We start from the raw sequence: 22,162 nt of genomic DNA, 5'->3' as shown, positions 1-22,162 counted from the left end.
TTCTTCTTCTTCTTCTTCTTCTTCTTCTTCTTCTTCTTCTTCTTCTCTCTCTCTCTCTGTGTCTCTCTTTGTTTCTTTCTTTCTTTCTTTCTTTCTCTCTATCTTTCTCTTTCTCCTATTCTCCTTTCTCATCTTTTACTCTTTCTGTTCTTCTATCTATCTTCTTTTCCGCTACTATGTCCTCCCCTCTGTTGATGTATGTATTGTATGTATGATTGTTTATGTTATGTACGTACGTATGTAAATTAGATGTGAGTATGTGATGTACTTATGCATGAGTCTTACTGTCCGCTACTCTGTCCTCATCAACTTCCTCTTGACTTTCATTCATTCATTCATGCCTTTACTGTTACTTCCTTCCTTCCGATTCCAACAAATTCCCACCGACATGCGGGCACCATTTGGCACCAACGTGTTGACACGTAGACATTGCGTGTCTACAAAAGTTGCAGATATCTATTTTATTGGGAGTCATAGATTAAAACCATGACGTAACTAGTCGGCCATGATTAAAACTAAAACTAAATTACCCAGAACCTCGTCTATTTTATCTCCATTTCACCTGTAATCAATTTAGCACTCCCTCTACCTCTGCATTTCTAAATACAGTGCTCGCCGAATTCCAGCACGCTATGCAATACAACCGTAGCCATAATTAACTTATAGCCTGAAACCGTTGCCACGTTGACACTGACCAAAAAAATGACGTCAAAATGCCAGTCTTTGGCCACAAAAGAAAACAAATCGTGAGTTGTATTCAATTGTTCAACCAATGGGACCACTTGTCTCCATGAGCACTGCTAACGACAACTCACTAGGCGGTGCAAAAACAAATAATGACGTCAAAATGCTAGTCTTTTTTGGGTTTCAGTGTCAGGCTATAACTTAACGATGGCTACAATACAACACGCTGGAGCTGGGAGACCAAATTATGTATTGGTTATCATTGGATTTCGGCTCGCTCGAATTTTAGCACGCTTTTTTTTTTTTTTTTTTTTTGCTTCTCCCGTGAGCGTACTTGTATCCAGCAAAGACTGTACAACTAATCATTAAATAGAACCGACGTGCACTTATTTGCAGGTCTGATAATCTAATTCCTTATGGTCTCATCGTTGTTATCAAAATCTCAAAAAATGACATAATATATTGTCCATTACAACAGTGGAATAGAATTATGATTCCATATATAGTCTGCTGGGGAGAGGGGGTGATGAGTTAAACATTTCGAATCGCATTGAACATTGTAAATCTGTGAAAATGCTAGAGATAATAAATGTTCTTATTTATATGTTTTTATATTCATTTTTTTTTAAATTAAAAAAACGTGTCTTGCCAGTGGACAGGTTCCAGGCAGGGAGTGATGAAAAACGTCAAACTTGACACATTCCATGTGTTGTTGAAGACAGCTGTGATCATCTCAGCACTCGAGGATACATTAAACAACGTCACTCATTCATACATTCCATACATAGTATGCGCTTGGCTGGCTAAGAAGCTCACAACATTGCCATCCGGAAGTATAACGGACCAACACACAAAACTATGTATATCCTTGAACGTTTATAGTCTTGTTAATACAGTTTTTAGTGAGAATTACTCATAAACATGGATGGCAAAAAAAACCCCCAATAACTTAGACCTATAGATAGTTCGAAGATGACGTCACTCAAGTCTTTGTTATTGTTTTTTGCCATCCGCGTTTATGAGTAATGCTCACTGAACTGTATTATCCAGACTATAAACGTTCATGGATACACACAGTTTTGTGTGTTGGTCCGTTATACTACCGGATGGCAATGTTATGAGCTTCTAAGCCAAGCGCATACTATCTAGACAACGCATAGACATTGCATTAACTCCCTTGTCTAAGGTTCCGGGGTTGAGCCTGGGTTTTTGTCATCTTTTTACTTCTTTTTTTCTCTTCTCCTTTATTGTATTGCTAACTTTGCAAAGTTGCGCTGCGGCTGACATGACAGACTGTTGTCTTGGTAGGTCTTCATTTTCAGATAGATCGGGAGAATCATGGGATAAATAAAGGGTGTTTCATACTTCAATACGCTTCAACAGTCATGACGTCACTTCCCTCGTAATGACGCATGGTAACTTAGTAACTGGCTCTAAACCATATAGGAGCAATGACGGACGCCCTTATGAAATACTTCTCTGACGAGCATAAAAGCGTATCCAGAGGGGGAAAAAACATAAATCTGATCATGTTTTGACTTTTACACATTCTGATCACAAGACATATGAAAAGTTCTAGCCAGCATGAAGAATAAAAAGTACCGATTTTCTTTGTTTAGAACCACGCTGGCCGCCGTTGCTGGGCGACGTGACATCAGACTATTGAATCCAATTATTAATAACATGAAGTTGAGACTGTAAAACCTGCAACATGCTACTATTGCTAAGAATTTCCCATGCCCTATACGCTTTAGAATTCCTCATTTTCCCCCATTTCCTGCCAAATTCATTCCCATCTCATACAGTACAATTTGCTTGCTGTGCGCCTTATATGTATAAGTACGGCTCCCGTCACTCTTTATGGCCTGGTACTCATTCACACTTGAGTTTAACAAGGAGGATTTTTTATTCAAATGTTCCGCTAACAAAAACAAAAAGCAAACAAACAAACAAGCAACAAACAAGCAACAAACATTCATATAAACTAATGATAAGGATCACGATAAGGTTTGTCTCCCCTTCTGCTTTCATTTTAACTCAATCAACCCTAACACCGACTATATCTGTTGTTTACCCCGGTTACTTTTGCCCCCTGCCTATTTATCACATTTTTCTGAGACAAATTATAGGCGTAGTATCAAAGCTAATGTTTTTTTAATAGTTTTTGCATGTTAATGATAGTTGAATAAAACTATGTACATGCTTATTTTAAATACATTTTTTTTCCAATTTTGAAAAGTAGCAATAATCTCTAGGATTGAGTGAGTTAATCCAATCCAAATGGTATTTCAAATTTAGACGTTTTCTTAGACCATGTGCGTCAAAACAAATATTATAAACATTCTAAAAGACATTAAAAAAAGGAAGATTTTAAAATGTTTATACACTTGTAACGTGATCCGTTTGGTGGTTAAAAGTGTCAACGCCTTTCTCAAACACCTGCCCACTGACATGCATAATGAATGTGTATGTATATCTTGGATAATAATGTGGTTTTTGAATGTGTGCATGTATTGAAAAGGTGTGTTAATTAACGAGAGAGAATGGGACATAGATTCTAGCTGAAGTAGGGGATTTGGGGGTTTTGGTGAGAGAGAAATGGAAAATGGGAATGATAGATAGATAAATTGATAGATGGATGGATGGACGGACGGACAGGCGGACAGACAAATAGATAGATGCAGAGAGAGAGAGAGAGAGAGAGAGAGAGAGAGAGAGAGAGAGAGAGAGAGAGAGAGAGAGAGAGAGAGAGAGGATAGATAAAGATTGGATGAGAGAGAGAAAGAGAATAGATAAAGATCGGATGAGAGAGGGAGGGAGGGAGAGGGAGAGAGAAAGTGTATGTATGTGTGTGAAGGATTTGGAATGGGATAAATGAAGGGGTGAACTCTCTACCCCCCCCCCCCCCTTTCCGACCCCATATCGCCCCTTTCCCTGGGTGGACGGGGGTGTTCTGGCCCCGTCCAGGGTCCATGACATTTGATATTCCCAATCCCAATCAGTATGTGTACGTATGTAATACAGTAACATTGCCGTGGAATGTGGGTATAGGGAATGAGATTTGCGGAAGAGTAGCGTCCCTTGATTGGACGTCACCCATAGTCTGTGACGTCACCGGTGGAAAAAGTTATTAGAGAGAGAACGTCATGTTGGTTGTGCGCATGCGTCTCTCGTTGCGCACAACCAACATGACGTTCTCTCTCTAATAACTTTTCCGCCGGTGACGTCACAGACTATGGGTGACGTCCAATCAAGGGACGCTACTCTTCCGCTAATCTCATTCCCTATAGGGGCAGACTGACTATAATATATATTATGATGACGGGTAGCCGTCGTAATCAATCAATAACAATGATAGTATAGAGATTGAATTATTGGACTGGCTGGGATGGACTGGCACCAGTTGATGATCAAATAGATGGGGGAAGGGGGGGGGGGGTGATTGAATAGATAATATGGATATATGACAATGATGATTGGGTGGGGGGGGGGGGGGTGATTGAACAGATAATATGGATATCATCATCATGATAATTGCAATTGCATAGGACATGCATAAGTCTGGGATGGATAGACACGAGTTGATATAATATGACTCGAGTAGATATATATATATATATATATATATATATATATATATATTGATGGGTAAATAAAATATGATCGGTTGGGCCGGGAAAATAAGGGAGGGGTTGGTGGGCGTGAAATTGATCTCTATCACTTCCATCTCTCTCTCTCTCTGTCTCTCTCTCTCTCTCTGTCTGTCTCTCTCTCTCTCTGTCTGTCTCTCTCTCTCTCTCTCTCTCTCTCTCTCTCTCTCTCTCTCTCTCTCTCTCTTCTTCTTCATGTTAACAATACAAACCCTGTCTACTATTGTTGCTGACAAATTCTCCCTATACTGCCTTCCAACAACCAAACCATCATTTTACATATGTTTGTTACTTTACACATAATATTGTTCTTCCTTGTTCTTCCACCTACCAGGAACCGTCAGCCGAGGATTACATGACTGCAATGTCAGAATCTCCAGAAGACGAAGCGTATACCAAAGTCAAACAAACCGTGGAAACCCTTAGTACTTACTCCAAAGATGGTTAGTACACACAGTGATGTGTTTTTGTTTTTTGGTTGTTTGAAAGATGTTAATGAGTTACATGGTGTGTTATTTCTGTATTGAAAGATGGCATTTATAAGTTAAGCTGTTTGTTTTCCTCTTTAAAGGCACTTACTCGGCACTTATTACAAAGATGGTTAGTACACACTATGACATGTTATTTTTTTTTGTTTGAAAGATGTTAATGAGTTACATGGTGTGTTATTTCTATTTGAAAGATGACATTGATAAGTTAAGCTGGAAACCTCAGTACTTACTCCAAAGATGGTTAGTACACACAGTGATGTGTTTTTGTTTTTTGAAAGATGTAAATATAAGTTACATGGTGTGTTATTTCTGTTTGAAAAATGGCATTGACAAGTTCAGCTGGAAACCCTCAGTACTTACTCCAAAGATGGTTAGTACACACAGTGATGTGTGATTTTTTTTTTTTTTTGGGGGGGGGGGGGGGTTTGTTTGTTTGAAAGATGTTAATAAATTACGTGGTGTGTTATTTCTGTTTGAAAAATGGCATTGATAAGTTAAGCTGGAAACCACAGCACTTCCTTCAAAAATGGTTAGTACACACAGTGATGTTGTGTTATTTTTAGTTTATTTGAAAGATGTGTGTTATTATTTCTGTTTGAAAGACGACATTGATAAGTTAAGCTGTTTGTTTTCCTCTTTAAAAGCACTTAACTCAGCACTTACTCCAAAAATGGTTAGTACACACAGTGATGTGTGTTATTTTTAGTTTATTTGAAAGATGTGTGTTATTATTTCTGTTTGAAAGACGACATTGATAAGTTAAGCTGTTTGTTTTCCTCTTTAAAAGCACTTAACTCAGCACTTACTCCAAAGATGGTTAGTACACACAGTGATGTTGTGTTGTTTTTTTGTTTGAAAGATGTTAATGAGTTAAATGGTGTGTTATTATTTCTGTTTGAAAAATGGCATGGTCATCGATAAGGTAACCTGTTTGTTTGCGGGTGGTTGGATGGGAGCATCACCCTTGAATCATATACCTATGATGTTCGCATGGGTGTACGATCCGATAGTGATGTCGTTTCTTCTTCTCTTTACTAGCCTATCCTGCTTCTTTGGTTTGTGATTGTATTTTTGACAGGGGATTTTTTTTTTCTGTAAATCTTCTGCCTGTTTGTTCTTGGTTATTTATAATTTAGCTTATGATATCTTTAGGTTATGATTTTGATTTACATTTGTACTATTTTTGTTGGATTGCTTGTTTTTTTGTTTCAGCGGTCTCTCATATAACCTCAATTGTGTTGGAAGAGACCTAAAGCAACAAACAAACAAAAAAAAACCTGTTTGTTTTCCTCTTTAAAATCAGGATTCATTATGAAGCAGCTTTACTCAGCGGTATGCTCTTTGCTTTGTACTGGAAAGATACCAAATTTTACTTTCTACCGTGCTGTATGGCCTTGAGCAAGTCACCCGCCTTAGCTCATTTGTGCTCCTGAGCTGTATTTAAGATAAAAGTTTCTGATAAAAATGAAAATTATGTATTTTGTCAGTGATGCCAGATTTTTTTTTTTTTTTCGATGGCTACTATGTTGTTACTAGTGTGCATCTGTGTGAGTCTGTCTATGTCAATATTGTATTGTTATAAATGTGTAACCAAATAACAAATTGCCACTTTTTTTAGGACAATAAAGATACATTATTATTATTATTATTATTATTATTATTATTATTATTATTATTATTATTATTATTATTATTATTATTATTATTATTATTATTATTATTATTATTTATTTCAATGTTGAATCTTATTCTCATGTTTATCCAGCTTTCCGTTGATTTTATTTCACCTTCATGTTTTTGACTTTTTTCTTTTTCGTTCTTTCTTTTTGTTTCACAGATTTTAAAAATATGACCAACTCTGAATTGAACGAGCTTGTCGCCGAATACGACCGAACGACAAAGGAACTTTCCGAAATGCTTGTGACAGAGCTGGCCCTCCGCGACGAGTTAGAGTACGACAAAGAGCTAAAGAACCAGTTCATCTCTCTGCTGCTAACCATCCAGAAGAAGAGACGAGAGTGCCAGAGTGATCGTAAGAAGAAGAAGAAGCAAGGATTTACAAAGGAATTGGCCAGCCCCACCGACGCTGGAGGCAATGTGAGTTCAAGTCTTAGAAGACGTAAATGTCACATTGTGACACATAAGCAAATCTCATAACAAATTTATCAAAGTGATACTAAGCTGCTAGAAGCTGTGGACTGTGAAAAGTAATTAACAAAAATTAATGTAACAACTTCAAAAAAGAACAAAATACCAAACACGGAACGTTTCGTGCTCAAAACCCTTCTTCAGCCAACAACAAAAACAATAAATACAGAAATACATTACTAATGCTGAATTCCAGGTCGATGACAGAGAAATATGGTAGGTCATCTCTGTAGAAGAAAAGGCTTGGACGAAACGTTCCGTGTTTGGTATTTTGATCTTTTTTTAAAGCTGCTATATTCATTTTTGTTTATTACTGTTAAACAAATTCATCACAACTCACAAATTCCTGTCTCTCTAGTCATTCATTCTTCTTGGTGTTCTTGTGATTGTGAAAAATGTGTCCAAATGCTATGTGACCCACCATGGACTTGAATCGGTATTATGTCGGCTTTACTATACTGTTTATTATGGTTTTCTAGATTATCTTATAAATTTTTTTTAAAAATTAATAATACGAATAATGCTGAAAATGTATATTGCGCTATAACTCCGAGACACCAGTAATTATGTAAAACTGAAAAGCCGCAAATCGATAAGTGGTGAATATTTTATAAAACTATTTTCAACTTTTCTTCTTTCTCCAGTTTTTGACGACAGCAATTCCTTATTATCCGTGTCAGGGACCTCCCACTTCAGAACAGCTGCAGATATATATCAAAAGTATGTGGACTCTGTCTGTCTCTCCCCCCTCTCTCACTGTTTGTCTCTCTCTCTCTCTATCCCCCTTTCTTGCTGTTTCTCTCTCTCTCTCTCTCTCTCTCTCTCTCTCTCTCTCTCTCTCTCTCTCTCTCTCTCTCTCTCTCTTAAAAAAAAAAGATATTTTAATATATTATAATTTAGGGTACCACAGGGGAAAAAAAATCATATTTCATTGAATTATTGAAAATGATGTTGAATTACTTTATCCTCACAACTTCTCCAACATTAATTCTTTAATGATGAGACTGAATTTCATTCATTTGACAATACGCTTCAACAGCCATAACGTCACTTCCCTCATAATGACGCATGGTAACTTAGTAACTGGCTCTAAAATATCGGAACAATGGCGAATGCCCTCATGAAATATTTCTCCGACGAGCATACATCCGTATCCAGAGGGAAAAAATCATTATAAATCTGATCATGTTTTGACTTTTACACATTCTGATCACAAGACATATGAAAAGTTCTAGCCAGCATGAAGAATAAAAAGTACCGATTTTCTTTGTTTAGAACCACGATGGCCAGCATTGCTGGGCGACGTGACATCAGACTATTGAATCCAATTACTGTAACTCAACACCTAACCAATCTCACCAAGAAAGCACTAATCATAGAATACGATGTGATCCATTGTTTTTTTATCGATGGTCAGCAGATCAAACTTCTGAAGTCCCGATTTTCACGATAGGGGCATCAAAACTCTGGTCTACATACGAGCTTTGCGCACCTTGTCTTATTTTATTTTGGGCGGATCAGACCTGATTTCATCTGAGATTTGATCCACCGATAATGAAATAAAACATCTTGCACAAAGCTCGTATGTAGACTTCAAAGTTTTGATCCACCGACCATAGATAGACAATTATATTGTTTTGTACATTGTATCATCATTTATGTGAAACGCTTAGAGACTTAGATATAATAAATAAATATATAAATTCCATTATTTATCCCAACGGAGTAACTTGTCTTTAGGGTCCATTCCACAGAAAGACTGACTGGAATTACCCAAGCATCAGCCGCAGTTAAATACTGCAAAGTGAGCTAGAATGAGATATCTTGTTCGAGGCCACACAGCTCAGCAGGGAGTTGAACTCTATGCCTTCTGGGTATTAGGCAAAGACCATTCACCACTGTGCCATGATACCCACAGTGGTATAAAAATGCCATATATTATTATAGTTTGAAGTTAAACCCTGCCTACAAAGGGTTAAAAACACTTCTGCCATACCCCTGATTCCTCCCTGAAATCTCGTATCGTAAAGGTTTTATAAATAAATAAATAAATTCCCTTTATTCATCCCCAAGGGGAAATTTGTCTTTAGGGTCTATTCCAAGGGAAGACTGGAATAACCCAGGCGTCAGCCTCAGTGCAGCGCACAAAGTGAGCTAGGGTGAGGTGACTTGTTCAAGGCCACACCGCGAGACGGGTTGAACTCTGTACCTTTTGGGTACGAAGTAAAGACCGTACCGCTGAGGCACGAACTCTGTACCTTTTGGGTACGAAGTAAAGACCGTACCGCTGAGGCACGAACTCTGTACCTTTTGGGTACGAAGTAAAGACCGTACCGCTGAGGCACGAACTCTGTACCTTTTGGGTACGAAGTAAAGACCGTACCGCTGAGGCACGCTGCCCCTTATTTTTGATATTTGATTTTGCTCATTGTTTTTTTTTTGTCCTAACAGTACTCCAAGCCATTCTCGATGACAGTTCCAACGTTCCTACTCTGCTGACCGACTACATACTGAAAGGTAAAAACAATTTTAAAAAGAGCATTTATATAGCGCAATATCCACTAAACATGCTCAAAGCGCTTTACAATGGGTCCCTGGTCAACAGCAACACTTAACATGTATGACGGGACATGATTCCTGTTAGGCGATATTACAATTTTTTTTGACAGAGACAACACTGTTAACGGCCAAGTACTCATTTCACACCTGAGTACGGTGAGAGAAAGTGAGTAAAGAGCCTTTTCCAAGGGCTCAACTATGCGCCGAGCAAGTCTCGAACCCAGGACCTTCCGGTCCGAAAACGGGTGTCAAAACACAAGACCACATAGCCGCACAAAGGTAACCCTTGAACCCTAATTAACCAAAACTGCCAACTTGAAATTTCAAAAATTCATAGTTTCCAGGAGTAAAATAGAAAAATTGACTTGAAATAACATTAGAAATAAACAATTTGCCATCAGATGATCCAAAAATGGTCCAAAGTCCTGAATATAGGATCTAAGGAACCAAACCTTCCTTGCTGGGTGGGGATCCTGACCTCCATAGCGGGCAGGGAGGTACATACTGTGTCTTCTATCCCCTTATATCTGTTATCCAACATGCTTTCTGTCTTTGTCTCGGAACGAGATTACTTGGTTTTGTCCTGGCACTGGCCGGAATCCTAGCTGGGAGGGAAACAGTCAAATGCATAGTTATTGTTTTGGGAGATTATATTTTTTTCCGTGTAAATCATCTCTCTGTTATGTATTATTATTTTTATTTTGAATGTATAATGTAAGCATTTGAGTGTGTTCCTCTTTGTTGGATTTTGTTCTTGTGTCCGGATGAGACTGATAGATGATCTCAAACTAAGTACATTGGTGGTATGCTCTTGGAATCTACATCTGATCCCTATTTGTTCCCAGTTCCCCTATGTCTTACTTTCTCTTGGATGCTTCAATTGTAATTCTAGAACTTTTTACTATCCCATTTTCTTCCTTTTTACTGGCGCTGATATAACCTAAATGTGTTGCAAGCGCCGGAAAACCCTTAAAAACAAAAACAACCAAACCTTCCTTGTCAACAAGATCTATCGAGTCAAAGAAAAGAATCAAGTTCTGTAGCTGGAGCTACCATCGACATTAAGGCAGTGGAATGGTCTCACATGTCCAATGAACTTACTTACTTATCCGAACCAGCGACCACCTGAGCTCTAGCCCTTCAGTCTTGTGCCATGACGTAAAAGTTAGACATCTTTTGTAGGTGTTCCATATGTCTATAAAGTGTGTTACTGAGGCTTGGATTTGGTGGGAGGAATGTGCATCTCAGGTCTTCAAGAGGACATGTCCAATGAAAGAAAAATCCTGTGGTCTGTGAAATCTTCAAAATTGATGTTACAGACTTAAAAGGAAGAAGAAAAAGAATAAGAATAGTAACTTGTCATAATAATATAAAAGTGATTGGTTTTTTTTTTCACTTGCTATCATATTGAGTGAATAGTTAGTTATGTTTTGTTCTGGGTTTTTAAAAAGTATAATTATTTGAATTGGTTTTATCTTTTTCTATCCCCAGTTTTGTGTCCAACATAAGGAGAAAAAGAGTCTTGAACAAATTTAGAAAAGACAAACGCAACTAGTCACTTGTACAGAGAAAAACTTTGCTTCGTCTGGATGGATAATTAATTATTTTGTAGGAGAAATCATTCATTTTTTGTGCTGAACATTTTATCCTGACCCATTTACCCATTTCCATCAAGCTTATAAAAATCATCAATCGCAGCAATAGTGGAAATCACACGATGAAGTCTGTGTCACTAACTATCACCACCACAAGTCATCAGTATGGAGGAATTGAAGGCGCAAGATCATGCAGCAATTTTTTTTTCTCTTTGTTTTTAAAGAATATATTATATTATTCATCATTTTTATATACTGTAATATGTTTATGAACATTTTTTTTTAAATCTTGGGTTTTATTTTTAACCAAATTAATATTTTTTTTTTTCGTTTGCAAGATTTGAATGTAGAAGAATCAGAGTATGCGTCCAATTTTTTAAATGTTTAATTAACTCACTCAATCCTAGAGATTTTTGCTACTTTTCAAAATTGGAAAAAATGTATTAAAAATGAGCATGTGCATAGATATTTTTAGTCAACAACCATTAACATGTAAAAATTAAAAACATTAGCTTTGATACTAATACTACGCCTTTAATTTGTTTCAGAAAAATGTACTAAATAGGCATGAGGTAAAAGTAACCCCGGGTATACTACGGATATGGTCTGTGTCAGGGTTGAGTGAGTTAATATAAATTGTTATGCACTTTGTGCTTGAAATGATTATATTTTATTGGAGCGGAGAGTGATTCAATGTGTGATTATGCAATGTTTGAAAATATCGCTGAGTTGTTCTACAAGGGTAATACGTGTTTTTAATTTAAAAAATAGATTTGCATTTACACATATTACATTATTATTCATTTTATGTCACCAGCCATAAAATAGTGAATGGTTGTGGATGCAGCGTGAACTTAAACCTAATAGAGGAATCAGTTCTTAATAATAAAGTTTGAGTGGATGTAGGATTTTCTCCAATTTAAACTAAATTCCTTAAAATTTTGGTATTGCATTCGTTTTTAATATTGAAATATGACTAAATCTAAGATCTAACGTTTAGTAAAAATGTTTGCTTTTTTTTTTTTTTTTAATAGGAAGAAAACAGCATTTATTTAAGGTTTATCCAAGATTTGCGACATGCTCTAAGCCCTTTTCTAATTTAATTTATTAATCACTTAGAGAGATATTACCATATATTGTTAATTCGAAATGTAATAACATAGTATTCCTCTTAAGGGCACCCATCTCCAATTTAGGCGACAATATATATATTTTTTATTTTGTAACATTGAAGTTTTATCACTGCCTCCTCAGACAACATGATTTATGTTCATTTTTCTTCAATTATAATTTCAGAATGTGTTTATAGTAACGGATGCGATGATGAAATGAAGATGTTTATTTTTAAAAATTAATAATAAACAGAATTAGATCTTGTGATACGCGATATTAGCTTATTCTGATAAAACGACTGTCTCATAATAAATAATCAAACAATGTTTACATTTGGTTTCAAGTTGCTAATCATAATGGAAAGATGTCTTTTTCTTTTCTTTTTTTTTTTTTTTTTGTTCTTTGCGATTCAGTTTGAAAATCAAATACACACCACTACCCCTCCCATACCTATTGTCAATTTTTGATTATTTACAATTTTGATAATTGAATACGATACTGATTTCGTCAATTGATTTTTAAATGATTTATTTTTGTTGTTTTTTTATTCTTATTTTTTTTTTTTTAATATGAAAATGTCATGTCCATTATTTTTATATTTTCTTTATTACTTTATGATTATAATAATGAATTTTGTACCAATTTTTAAGTAGATTTGTCAATCAAAGTTTTGTTATAAAAAGATATTGTGTCATACCAATTAATCATTTATTTTTATAAGCAGAAATGTACTTAATATTTGTTTTTGTTTTTGAGATTTGGCTTTATGTTGATATTTCATTTTGTCTTTTTTTTCTAGGTCTTTTTTTTCTTTTTTTTTTTTTTCTAGGTCTTTTTTTTTTTTAGATTGTTTTTTTTTTTAAATCTTCAAGTAAATTGAAGAGTGCCATCATAAAATCATTTTATTTACATAAAAGATATTTATTGAGAAAAATTCACGAAGTTGAAATAACCAGAGTTTAGTTGAATTGTTCGAACAAAATTAAATATATATATACATATATACAAAGTAGAAAATCAAATATTTTTATGAGAACTAAAGGGTATGGTGTCCTTTTTCAAAATAAATTGTTTGTTTTGTTTTGTTTTGTTCCATTTTTAAAAAGAAATTATTTTCCTCTCTTAAAAGATTTTAACAAATATACAAATCATGTCCATCTGTTGATTGCTGGATGTGAATTCATTCTATCATGAAAGATATCAAGTGTGGTGTGTGCATATTGTATTATTTATTTGTAATCAACGCAAGCTGGGTTTATACGTCTTTGTTTTAAATTTTAGTTTTCAGGGGAATTTGCATTCATTACAAAATATCAGGAGTGTTTTTTTGGGTTTTTTTTATGATAGCTCTGTCCACTGAGTAGCTAGCTTCGTCAAACGTTAAATCAATGCCCAATCTGAAACAAACATTTCATGCAACAAAATTTGGCTCTATCAGTCTTGTGGCTTTTAAGATACGGATTTTTATTTTGAACTTTTTTCTTTTTCTAATTAAGATATTAGGAGGCCATGTTAATTTTTTTTAAATTAATAAATGTGAGAATATTTTCAAATTATGACTATTAATAATACAGCCGTACTCTGGGGAAAAAAAAAACATTTAAAATTTTGACCAGAAAACTCGTCCTTCAAATATCAGACGATTAAATTGACCGTCATCTTGTCAAAAACTCTCAAACCCGGGACTTCATTTAAGTCCCAGGATTAAGAGTTTTTTTGACATGATAAGATTCATCTCATTTTAATCATTCAGTTTTTGAAGGACGAGTTTTCTGACCAAAATTTTAAATAAATGTTTTTTTCAGAGTACAGCAGAATAAGGCATTGGATGTAAATCAGTATTTCAAGTAGCTACTATTCTTCTCACTTGATTGCAATTTGATGAAGATAATTAGTGTGAATAAGTTTGTTTATTGTAATGAAATATTCATCATCATAATTTAAGGTAATGCCCATTTCTCTTTTTCAACTTTATCGATCATAGACCATCTTGGCTTGGGTATTTGTGTCAAAATGATAAATCGTGCTTCCATCATCATATCGGCTTAGTATTTCATTGTGAAAGATACTACCCGATTTTGAATTTTACCGCATGAGAAAGTAGTGGCAGAGAAAACGAGAGGGCTTTTCAAAATCATACAAGTGTTGGTGTGCTACTTGAATGTTTTCCTTGAAATGTAATGAAACTCATCATGGTGGGGTATATGAATATCATGTATTTGTTCTCGCCTCAAGTATTAAGTATTGCTATAATATCTAATACTTTTCTTAGTCCTTGATAATTTTGTTTTGTGTTTGTTTTTTTTTAACCAGTTAGCTGTCATACTCTGGAAAAACACGTATTTAAAAATTTGGCCAGAAAACTCGTCCTTCAAATATCGATAAATTTAAATGGCCTTCATCTTGGCAAAAACTCTCAAACCTGGGACTTTGCAATATATACAATATATATATATATATATATATACAATGATATACAATAAGACAGGTTTATCATGTCATATAATATGAGTAATTTTGAATCCTGTCTTGTAAAAGGTTATCAGAGAATAAAAATGAAAACGCTAAGAAAAGTTTTATGTTTTGTGTAATTTTATTTTTAAAACTTTTCAAATCCATATCATCGTTATATCATTGTATTGTCTTACTGTGTAAGGTATAAATATGTAAATATGTTATTATTATTATTATTATTATTATTATTATTATTATCATGAATATCTTAACCATCCAATGTTTCTACTTTTTTTTTTGATGGATGCTTGGTTTCTCTTGCTTTTTGGTTGTTTGTTTTTATTTTCTTGAACAATTTTGAATTATTTTTACCTCCTAACTCTGTGATCTTAACCTTTTGTGTAATACTTATTGCAATGGGACTTTGGTGGACTGTGGTGTCGGCGATGATCATTGATATAAATATATAATAGATTGGCAGAGATTATGGCAGGCAGTTTTTGTTGGAGGTTGTTTTTAGGGGGGGGGGGGTGGTTGTTTTTCTTCTTTAACTAACTCACTCAATCCTAGAGATTTTTGCTACTTTTCAAAATTGAAAAAAAAAAGTATTAAAAATGAGCATGTGCATAGATAGGTTTTATTCAAATATCATTAACAGGTAAAAAAAAAATTAAAACTAGGCCTGTAATTTGTCTCGGAAAAATGAAATACAAAGGCATGGGGTAAAAGTAACCCGGGTAAACTACGGATATATTCGGTGTTAGGGTTGAGTGAGGTAAGGGAGGGGAGGGGTTAACACAAATGAAAAGCAAACTCAAAAGATGACATCCGATTTTACTGAGGTTGTTAATACCTGTTTCTGATAATGTATATTGAACATATTAAAAATGTTAATACTTTTTTATACATGTTCGAATTTTTTGCTTATATCGAAAATTTTCACTATAAATTATCAGGTAAGGAATGGATATTTTCTGTTATTATTTTGGTCAAGACGAAGTGATGAATCAAGGCCTAATACTAATTCGATTGCAAGTTGTAGATCACAAGGATGATGATAAAGTATTATAATAATAATAATAATAATAATAATAATAATAATAATAATAATAATAATCATAATACTTTATTGCATCCCAAAAAGGAAATTTTTTGTACAGACGAGTTATAATTTACACAATAAGATAAAAATACAATGGAAATAGGATGTATATATAAAAAAGGAAAGGTGTTATTAGGTGTAAGTTAACGGCAGGATCAAGAATTTATGAGTAGAAATAACCAAAAAATGTTTGAATATTGTCAAAGTCCCATTGCAGTTGTAATCACAGCCAATATTCCGTAGAATGACTGGATGTCGTCCCCCTTCCCATTGTGATCTTTACTAATAAGTTTATATTTAACCCTCATGTCTTCTCACTTTAAAATATATATTATATGTATATTTTAACAGTATAGTAGTGTTACACAAAACTATCATCCTGTTACTAATGTAAATAATGAATAATGCTAAACGCATAGTCTCCTTTTTTATTTGTTTTACTATTGAATTGTGTGATCTGCGTAGAAGTGGAACAATTCCTGTCACTTTATCAGGTTGTTTTTGTTTTGTTTCTGAAGTAATTTTTGTGCTTTGTTTGTGGGAGGATGGTCTTTAAAGGAAACAATGGTTGCTATCACTATCACTGTGAACGGACATTGAGAGAGTCAAACATCTCCAAAAACAAAGGGAGCTTGCAAAGATACGAGTTTACAAATTAAGTTGGAAAATGTCAGTCATATTCGTGTACACTTTGCTGTTTTCTATGCCCAGTGGTTAAGTATTTCAACCTGCACTCTTTAAAAGAAAGATAAATAATTTATTTATTCTCACAACTACAACAATCACATGGCAAATACTAACAAAAAGGTGAAACTGGAAAGGCTTCCGATGAGAACAGCACAGACAATGGATGTTTTGGGTACAAACCCTTCATCAGCAAAGCAATAAACAAAGAAATGTTGAAAACAAATAAAACAAAATATAGTCAGAATTTTAGTTAAGCATCTCTATAATACTAAAATTCTTACATTTTATTCGTTTTCAACGTTTCTTTGTTAATTGTTTTGCTGATGAAGGGTTGTACCCAAAACGCCCATTGTCTGTACTGTTCCTATCCAAAGCCTTTCCATTTTTACCTTATTTTTAGTGTTTTTACAATCCCAGGCTTCAGGCAGCCCCCACTGCTCCTCACATAGCAAATGTAAATTATCATATTTATTTCCATTTCAATGTATTTGTTCTGGGTGGGGTTCCTGACCTCCCATAGTGGGCAGGGAGGTACTTGCTGTGTCTTCTATCCCCTATATCTGTTTTCCAACTTGCTTTCTGTCTTTGTCTTGGAAAGGGATTACTTGGTTTTGTCCTGGTCCTGGCCTGAGTCCTAGCTGGGAGGGAAACAGTCAAATGCATAGTTATTGTTTTGGGAGATGATATTTTTTTCCTTGTAAATCATCTCTCTGTTATGTATTATTATGTTTGTTATTTTTAATGTATAATGTAAGCATTTGAGTGTATTCCTCTTTGTTGGATTTTGTGCTTGTGTCCGGATGAGACTTATAGGTGATCTCAAACTAAGTACATTGGTGGTTTGCTCTTGGAATCTACATCTGATCCCTATTTGAACCAGTTCCCCTATGTCTTACTTTTTCTTGGGTGCTTTAATCGTAATTCTAGAACTGTTTACTATCCCATTTTCTTCCTTTTTACTGGCGCTGATATAACCTGAATGTGTTGCAAGCGCCGTAAATCCCTTAAAAACAAAACAAAACAAATGTATGTGTTTTTTTCCTTTTGTTTCATTCACACTCTCCATTCCATTTTTCTACTCTTGAAGCTTCATCTGATTGGTCTTCACGACATGTTTGTTATCTATTTGTCCTTGTTTGTTATTTTCACACTTCTCATTTTTTATATGTACGTACAACATGTTCTCTATGTTCTCTATTTGTCATTGTTATCATTATTGTTATCATCACACTTCTCATTTAATATGTGCGTACGTATGTAGTCAGAAAGAAAAAATAGTTTATAATATAGATAGGCAGTTATGGTAGCGAGTACGAGAACCAACTACGTCAAACTGCATGCATCCTATTATTAATATCATGCCAATGACAAACATTTAATTAAGTTAAAGTCCAAATATAACCTCTTTTTATTTCTATTCATGTTTTTTAAATTGCATAATAATAACACGGTGTGTATGTTGTTATTATATAAGAAAACTGGAATTATATCAATCCACCATAATACAAAAACCAGCTTACATTCAGTTACAATGTGATATATTCAAAGTACATACATAATGCTTTATATTTACACGGTAATGTTCACACATCTCTATGTGGTAGTTTTAATTAAGTGTGGCGTGAGAAATATCTTTTACTTAATGATATCTTTTTAACCTTATCTTATGATATTCTCTTATTGTGTGCATGTTTAACATTTTCCGCAATGAAATAGATTAGGTGTGTATAATAATAGAGCATAAAGTTGACACACTAAATGAATGGTAATAGTACGCGAGAATTCTTTATGTTACAAGGATTTGAATTGAAACAATGCCATGATACTATAACTATAAAATAGGTTGTAGAAGTACGTTATGTTTCCACATAAACAAATAAAGACTTTTGTTATTGTTATAATGGTTTTAGGAAGATCTGTACGCTTAGATGATCTAGATTTTAAAATGTGACGACGCCATTTATACTTGTAAATCATTCCTATCCTCTACTAGTTTTCATTATCTATTCTGGTGTACACTGACAAAACGCCTTTTAACATTTTAGCCGGAAGATTTAAGAATTTTTTACTCTTTAAAGTCACGATTGGTTTTGTATGAAGGAAAATTTTGGTTTGAAAGAATAAACAATTTTGGCCACAATTTTTTTTTTCTGGCTAGAAATTTAAAAGGCATTGTACATCAGTATTGTGTTTTTGTGTTTTTTTTTAAATCTTTTTAAAATTATTATTATTATTAATATTATGATAAAAGTTTAAGCCTTCCAGTCTTACATTTGTTTATTCAATTTAGGATTAGGAGGGAAAAAATCCCATCTTTCCTCATTCAATCATAATTGATGTTCTCCACACTACGAAAAGATCATGATTAAATAATAGATACATCTTGTCTAACCAATAAACTGCCGCTGGAAAAAAAACACGTATTTAAAAATTTGGCCAGAAAATAAGTCCTTCAAATTATTGATCGATTTAAATGACTCTCATCATGGCAAAAATTCTCAAATCTGGGAGTTTTCTGGCCAAATTTTAAAAATACGTGTGTATCCAGAGTATGGCAGTTACTGGTTGATTATAGCACGTTATGGTTGCTAGTCTAGTCATTTCATTTCATACGCCAGATTCACATTCAAACAAAACAAAATGCACAATCTTAGAAAATAAAAAAACATTGTCCATTATTGTCATTTATTCAATGCCCACTTAAACGTGTCATTTATTCCCACCCAACTGGGTCATTTATTCCCACCAAACTGTGTCATTTATTTCCACCCAAACTTGCGCTGCTGTCATCATTAATCAATCCGTAAATTGAAAACAAGATCTTTAAATACTTTAAAAACAAAATTAATGATCAAATGTGCATAAAATTGAACATTTATCATAAGATGTACTAAACTGTACAATTACAATGTACACCTAAGTATGTAGCAGTCGACGTAAAGTTTAGGAAGGGGCGGATGGGGGGCGGCGCTTATCTGAAAGATCTTATACTTATGCAGTGGAATCTATAACTATAATATAAGGTCAACACTCCTAAAGTCAACTTTTGCTTAAAGCCAACACCTCATGTTGGTCCAAAAGTTTTTGTTCTCTTTAGAGTGTGTTGCATTTAGAGTGTGTTCCATTGATGATGGATAAAAGTATAGTAAAGATATCAAGGTCAGTTGTTACACGTGTGTGAATTAGCATACTGTGTAACGTCAAGTGTGTAAAGATTAATCAAATGATTTCCACCTTGGCATATAATAATAATGCACAGATTACATTCTATTTACACAAGGATTGTGTTCATACTTCACATTACACGTAGGTTCTTGTCATTATAATTATTATTATTGTTATTATTATCATTGTTACAATTATTATAATAAATATCAGTGGTTTAGACTTCGTTTTTTTACTTAAGAAATTTAGCTACGCGCACACACATGAGGCAAGTTCAATAATATTAATTTACATATACTTATACTATACTGAAGTTCCTTGCTTATATATGTGGCATGTACGGATGTATGTATGCAGGCATGTTACTTCAGTATTTACCATAATATTATGATGAATGTTTGTATATTGTAGGCTCTATATGTATGTTATACTCTATGCTCTTTGTGTATTTAATTTTAGGGATCTGCTATTATATTACAGATTCCTACTTTTGCATAAATAAACCTTGTGCTATGTCATGTCACGCCTTGTTGTTTGGGAAGTTGAGTGACGTCAATATCGTTCCTTCTACTGTACTGTATACCCCAGTCTCCCAACGTGAAATCTGTCGTTGAACCGTACAGTTTATTTAAGAAAACATCAACTTAACAAAGTAAGAGGCAAATCACAGTCACAAACCTGCAAAAATCGGTGCTATCACTATCAATGCAGCGCATGGTTTCCTCGAGATATCTACATGTACATACCACCTTACACTTAACTCTTTAAGATTCAACCCGACAAAAACCGACGACATAATATTCATGGGCGGGGTAGCCAAGACTGGCCTCAGTAAGTAAAATCCAATCGTTGTGAAGGAAATGACAGGCCCTGTCACTGCCGCAGGGTGTTTTCAGCTTTGATTTTTATAAATTTGCCGACAGAAAAGAAAATATGTTTCAGAAATTGCGATTTAAATCCTATTTTATTTGCGGGTGAAAATCATTGACATTGCACTTTGTTTGGTAAAAATCGGTAAAAAATTACGACTTTGGTGATGAAAAATGACTTTGAAGACAATTATTGTAAACTTTTAAAAATATTATGAATAATTTATAACTCCCTTATTTGTGGGTCGATTTTGTCATTCGAGGTATCAATTTTATTGTAATAAAGAGATAGGAACTTCAGAGTTATATTTTCTGATGCGAAATTATTACTTTGTAATTTTAGCACCAAGAAAAATAGTCGGTAAATAAATTTGTAACACCTCTTTGATAGACCGCCAGGGTCCGTTCGTGTAGAATTGTGAATCAAGGGTCTCAAAGTCTTCGACCAATCACAGGCTATCTATCCAGCTGGCCAAAACAAAGACGCTTCTCCCCGTCGATGTATTACGCTATTGTTATGCAAGGAATATAACACCTTATTGAGTAGGCCTAAAAGCTAAAATCTAAAAGTAAAAAATATAATTCTGAGGAATTTGAAAGTCACATTGCTGAAATCAGCTTGAAAAAAGAAGTACATTGGTCTTTGTTTCATAAAAATCGGTTGAAAACCAACTGTTTTACGAATAAATTTGATTTTAAAAATTGCTTTTGTTTATTTTAGCTTTTTTTTAGCAACTTTTTTATTTATCGGCCGATTTTCTTGATTTTTATATCATTCTTTATATCTCAATGAGACGAGATCAGTGATATACTTTTTGGCTTTTTTACCTATCGACGATGCCTGGATAATTTATTCAACAACGTGGCGATGTGACGCAACTATTCCATGGCCGTCTTCCACTGCATCGACGATGATTCAATTCATTGTTGACGGCTGTTGACACGTGAGCTGCCAGAACGACCAATCGTTGAAGGGTCAAGATGCTCAGTAGCCAATCGTTCTTCGGTCAAAAAACTTATGAACTCACGAGAACAAAAGTTTGAAATTTGGTGATGGACGGACCTATGAAATCGTTTCTGGGCGGAGTTTAGCCATGAGTGACCGTAGAAAACGAAAAGGCGACTACAGATATCAAAGAGTAGGCTTATATCATCAAAGGATGTCTACATGATTGACATGGCCATATAGGGAACTCATTATCTACTCCCCCAAAAAGAATCTGAACACGAGAGGGTTAATTAAGTACAAGATGCATTAGGTGTCGCTCAAATCGAAGGGTGCTTACGTAACACCATTTATCGCGTAACTTGAGCGATATCCTATGTCCCAATCAGACATAAGCACAACATCATGCTAAGACTAAGACTAAGAGGAATACATTGAAATGTTTACTAAATATATTCAAAGGGGTCACCGCTACGGTCTTTGCTTCGTACACCCGGAATTTTTGATCACCCGCCGCCTTACGCTGTGTCCTTGAGCAAGTCACCTCGTCCTCGCTCAATTTGCGGCGCTGCACAGCGGCTGACGCCTGTGTTAATCCAGTCTTCCATTGAAATAGACCCAAGAGACAAATTTCCGCAATGGGATTAATAAAGGGATTTATATTTTATTTAAAACAGTATTCCCTTCAGTTAAGGACTC

The 22,162-nt window shown here is 34.6% G+C and overlaps 1 protein-coding gene across 1 annotated transcript in view; it reads left to right on the top strand.

The window, feature by feature from the left end:
- Nucleotides 1-20,171, top strand: part of LOC144963347 (fasciculation and elongation protein zeta-2-like) — an 83,487-nt gene extending 63,316 nt beyond the window's left edge. The window contains exons 4-8 of the mRNA XM_078897294.1: nucleotides 4,669-4,777; nucleotides 6,663-6,922; nucleotides 7,618-7,693; nucleotides 9,425-9,490; nucleotides 11,024-20,171. Of these exons, the coding sequence (XP_078753420.1) occupies nucleotides 4,669-4,777; nucleotides 6,663-6,922; nucleotides 7,618-7,693; nucleotides 9,425-9,490; nucleotides 11,024-11,040 (528 nt within the window). The 3' untranslated portion in view covers nucleotides 11,041-20,171. The remainder of the gene's footprint in view (nucleotides 1-4,668; nucleotides 4,778-6,662; nucleotides 6,923-7,617; nucleotides 7,694-9,424; nucleotides 9,491-11,023) is intronic.
- Nucleotides 20,172-22,162: the final 1,991 nt, after the last annotated feature.

This window comes from Berghia stephanieae, chromosome 1 (assembly GCF_034508935.2).
Source record: "Berghia stephanieae isolate SIO BIC M18660-M18661 chromosome 1, UCSD_Bste_1.3, whole genome shotgun sequence".
Classification (NCBI taxonomy): domain Eukaryota; kingdom Metazoa; phylum Mollusca; class Gastropoda; order Nudibranchia; family Aeolidiidae; genus Berghia; species Berghia stephanieae.
Note: the sequence above shows the minus strand (reverse complement) of the source record. Positions and strands in the feature narration are given on the sequence as shown.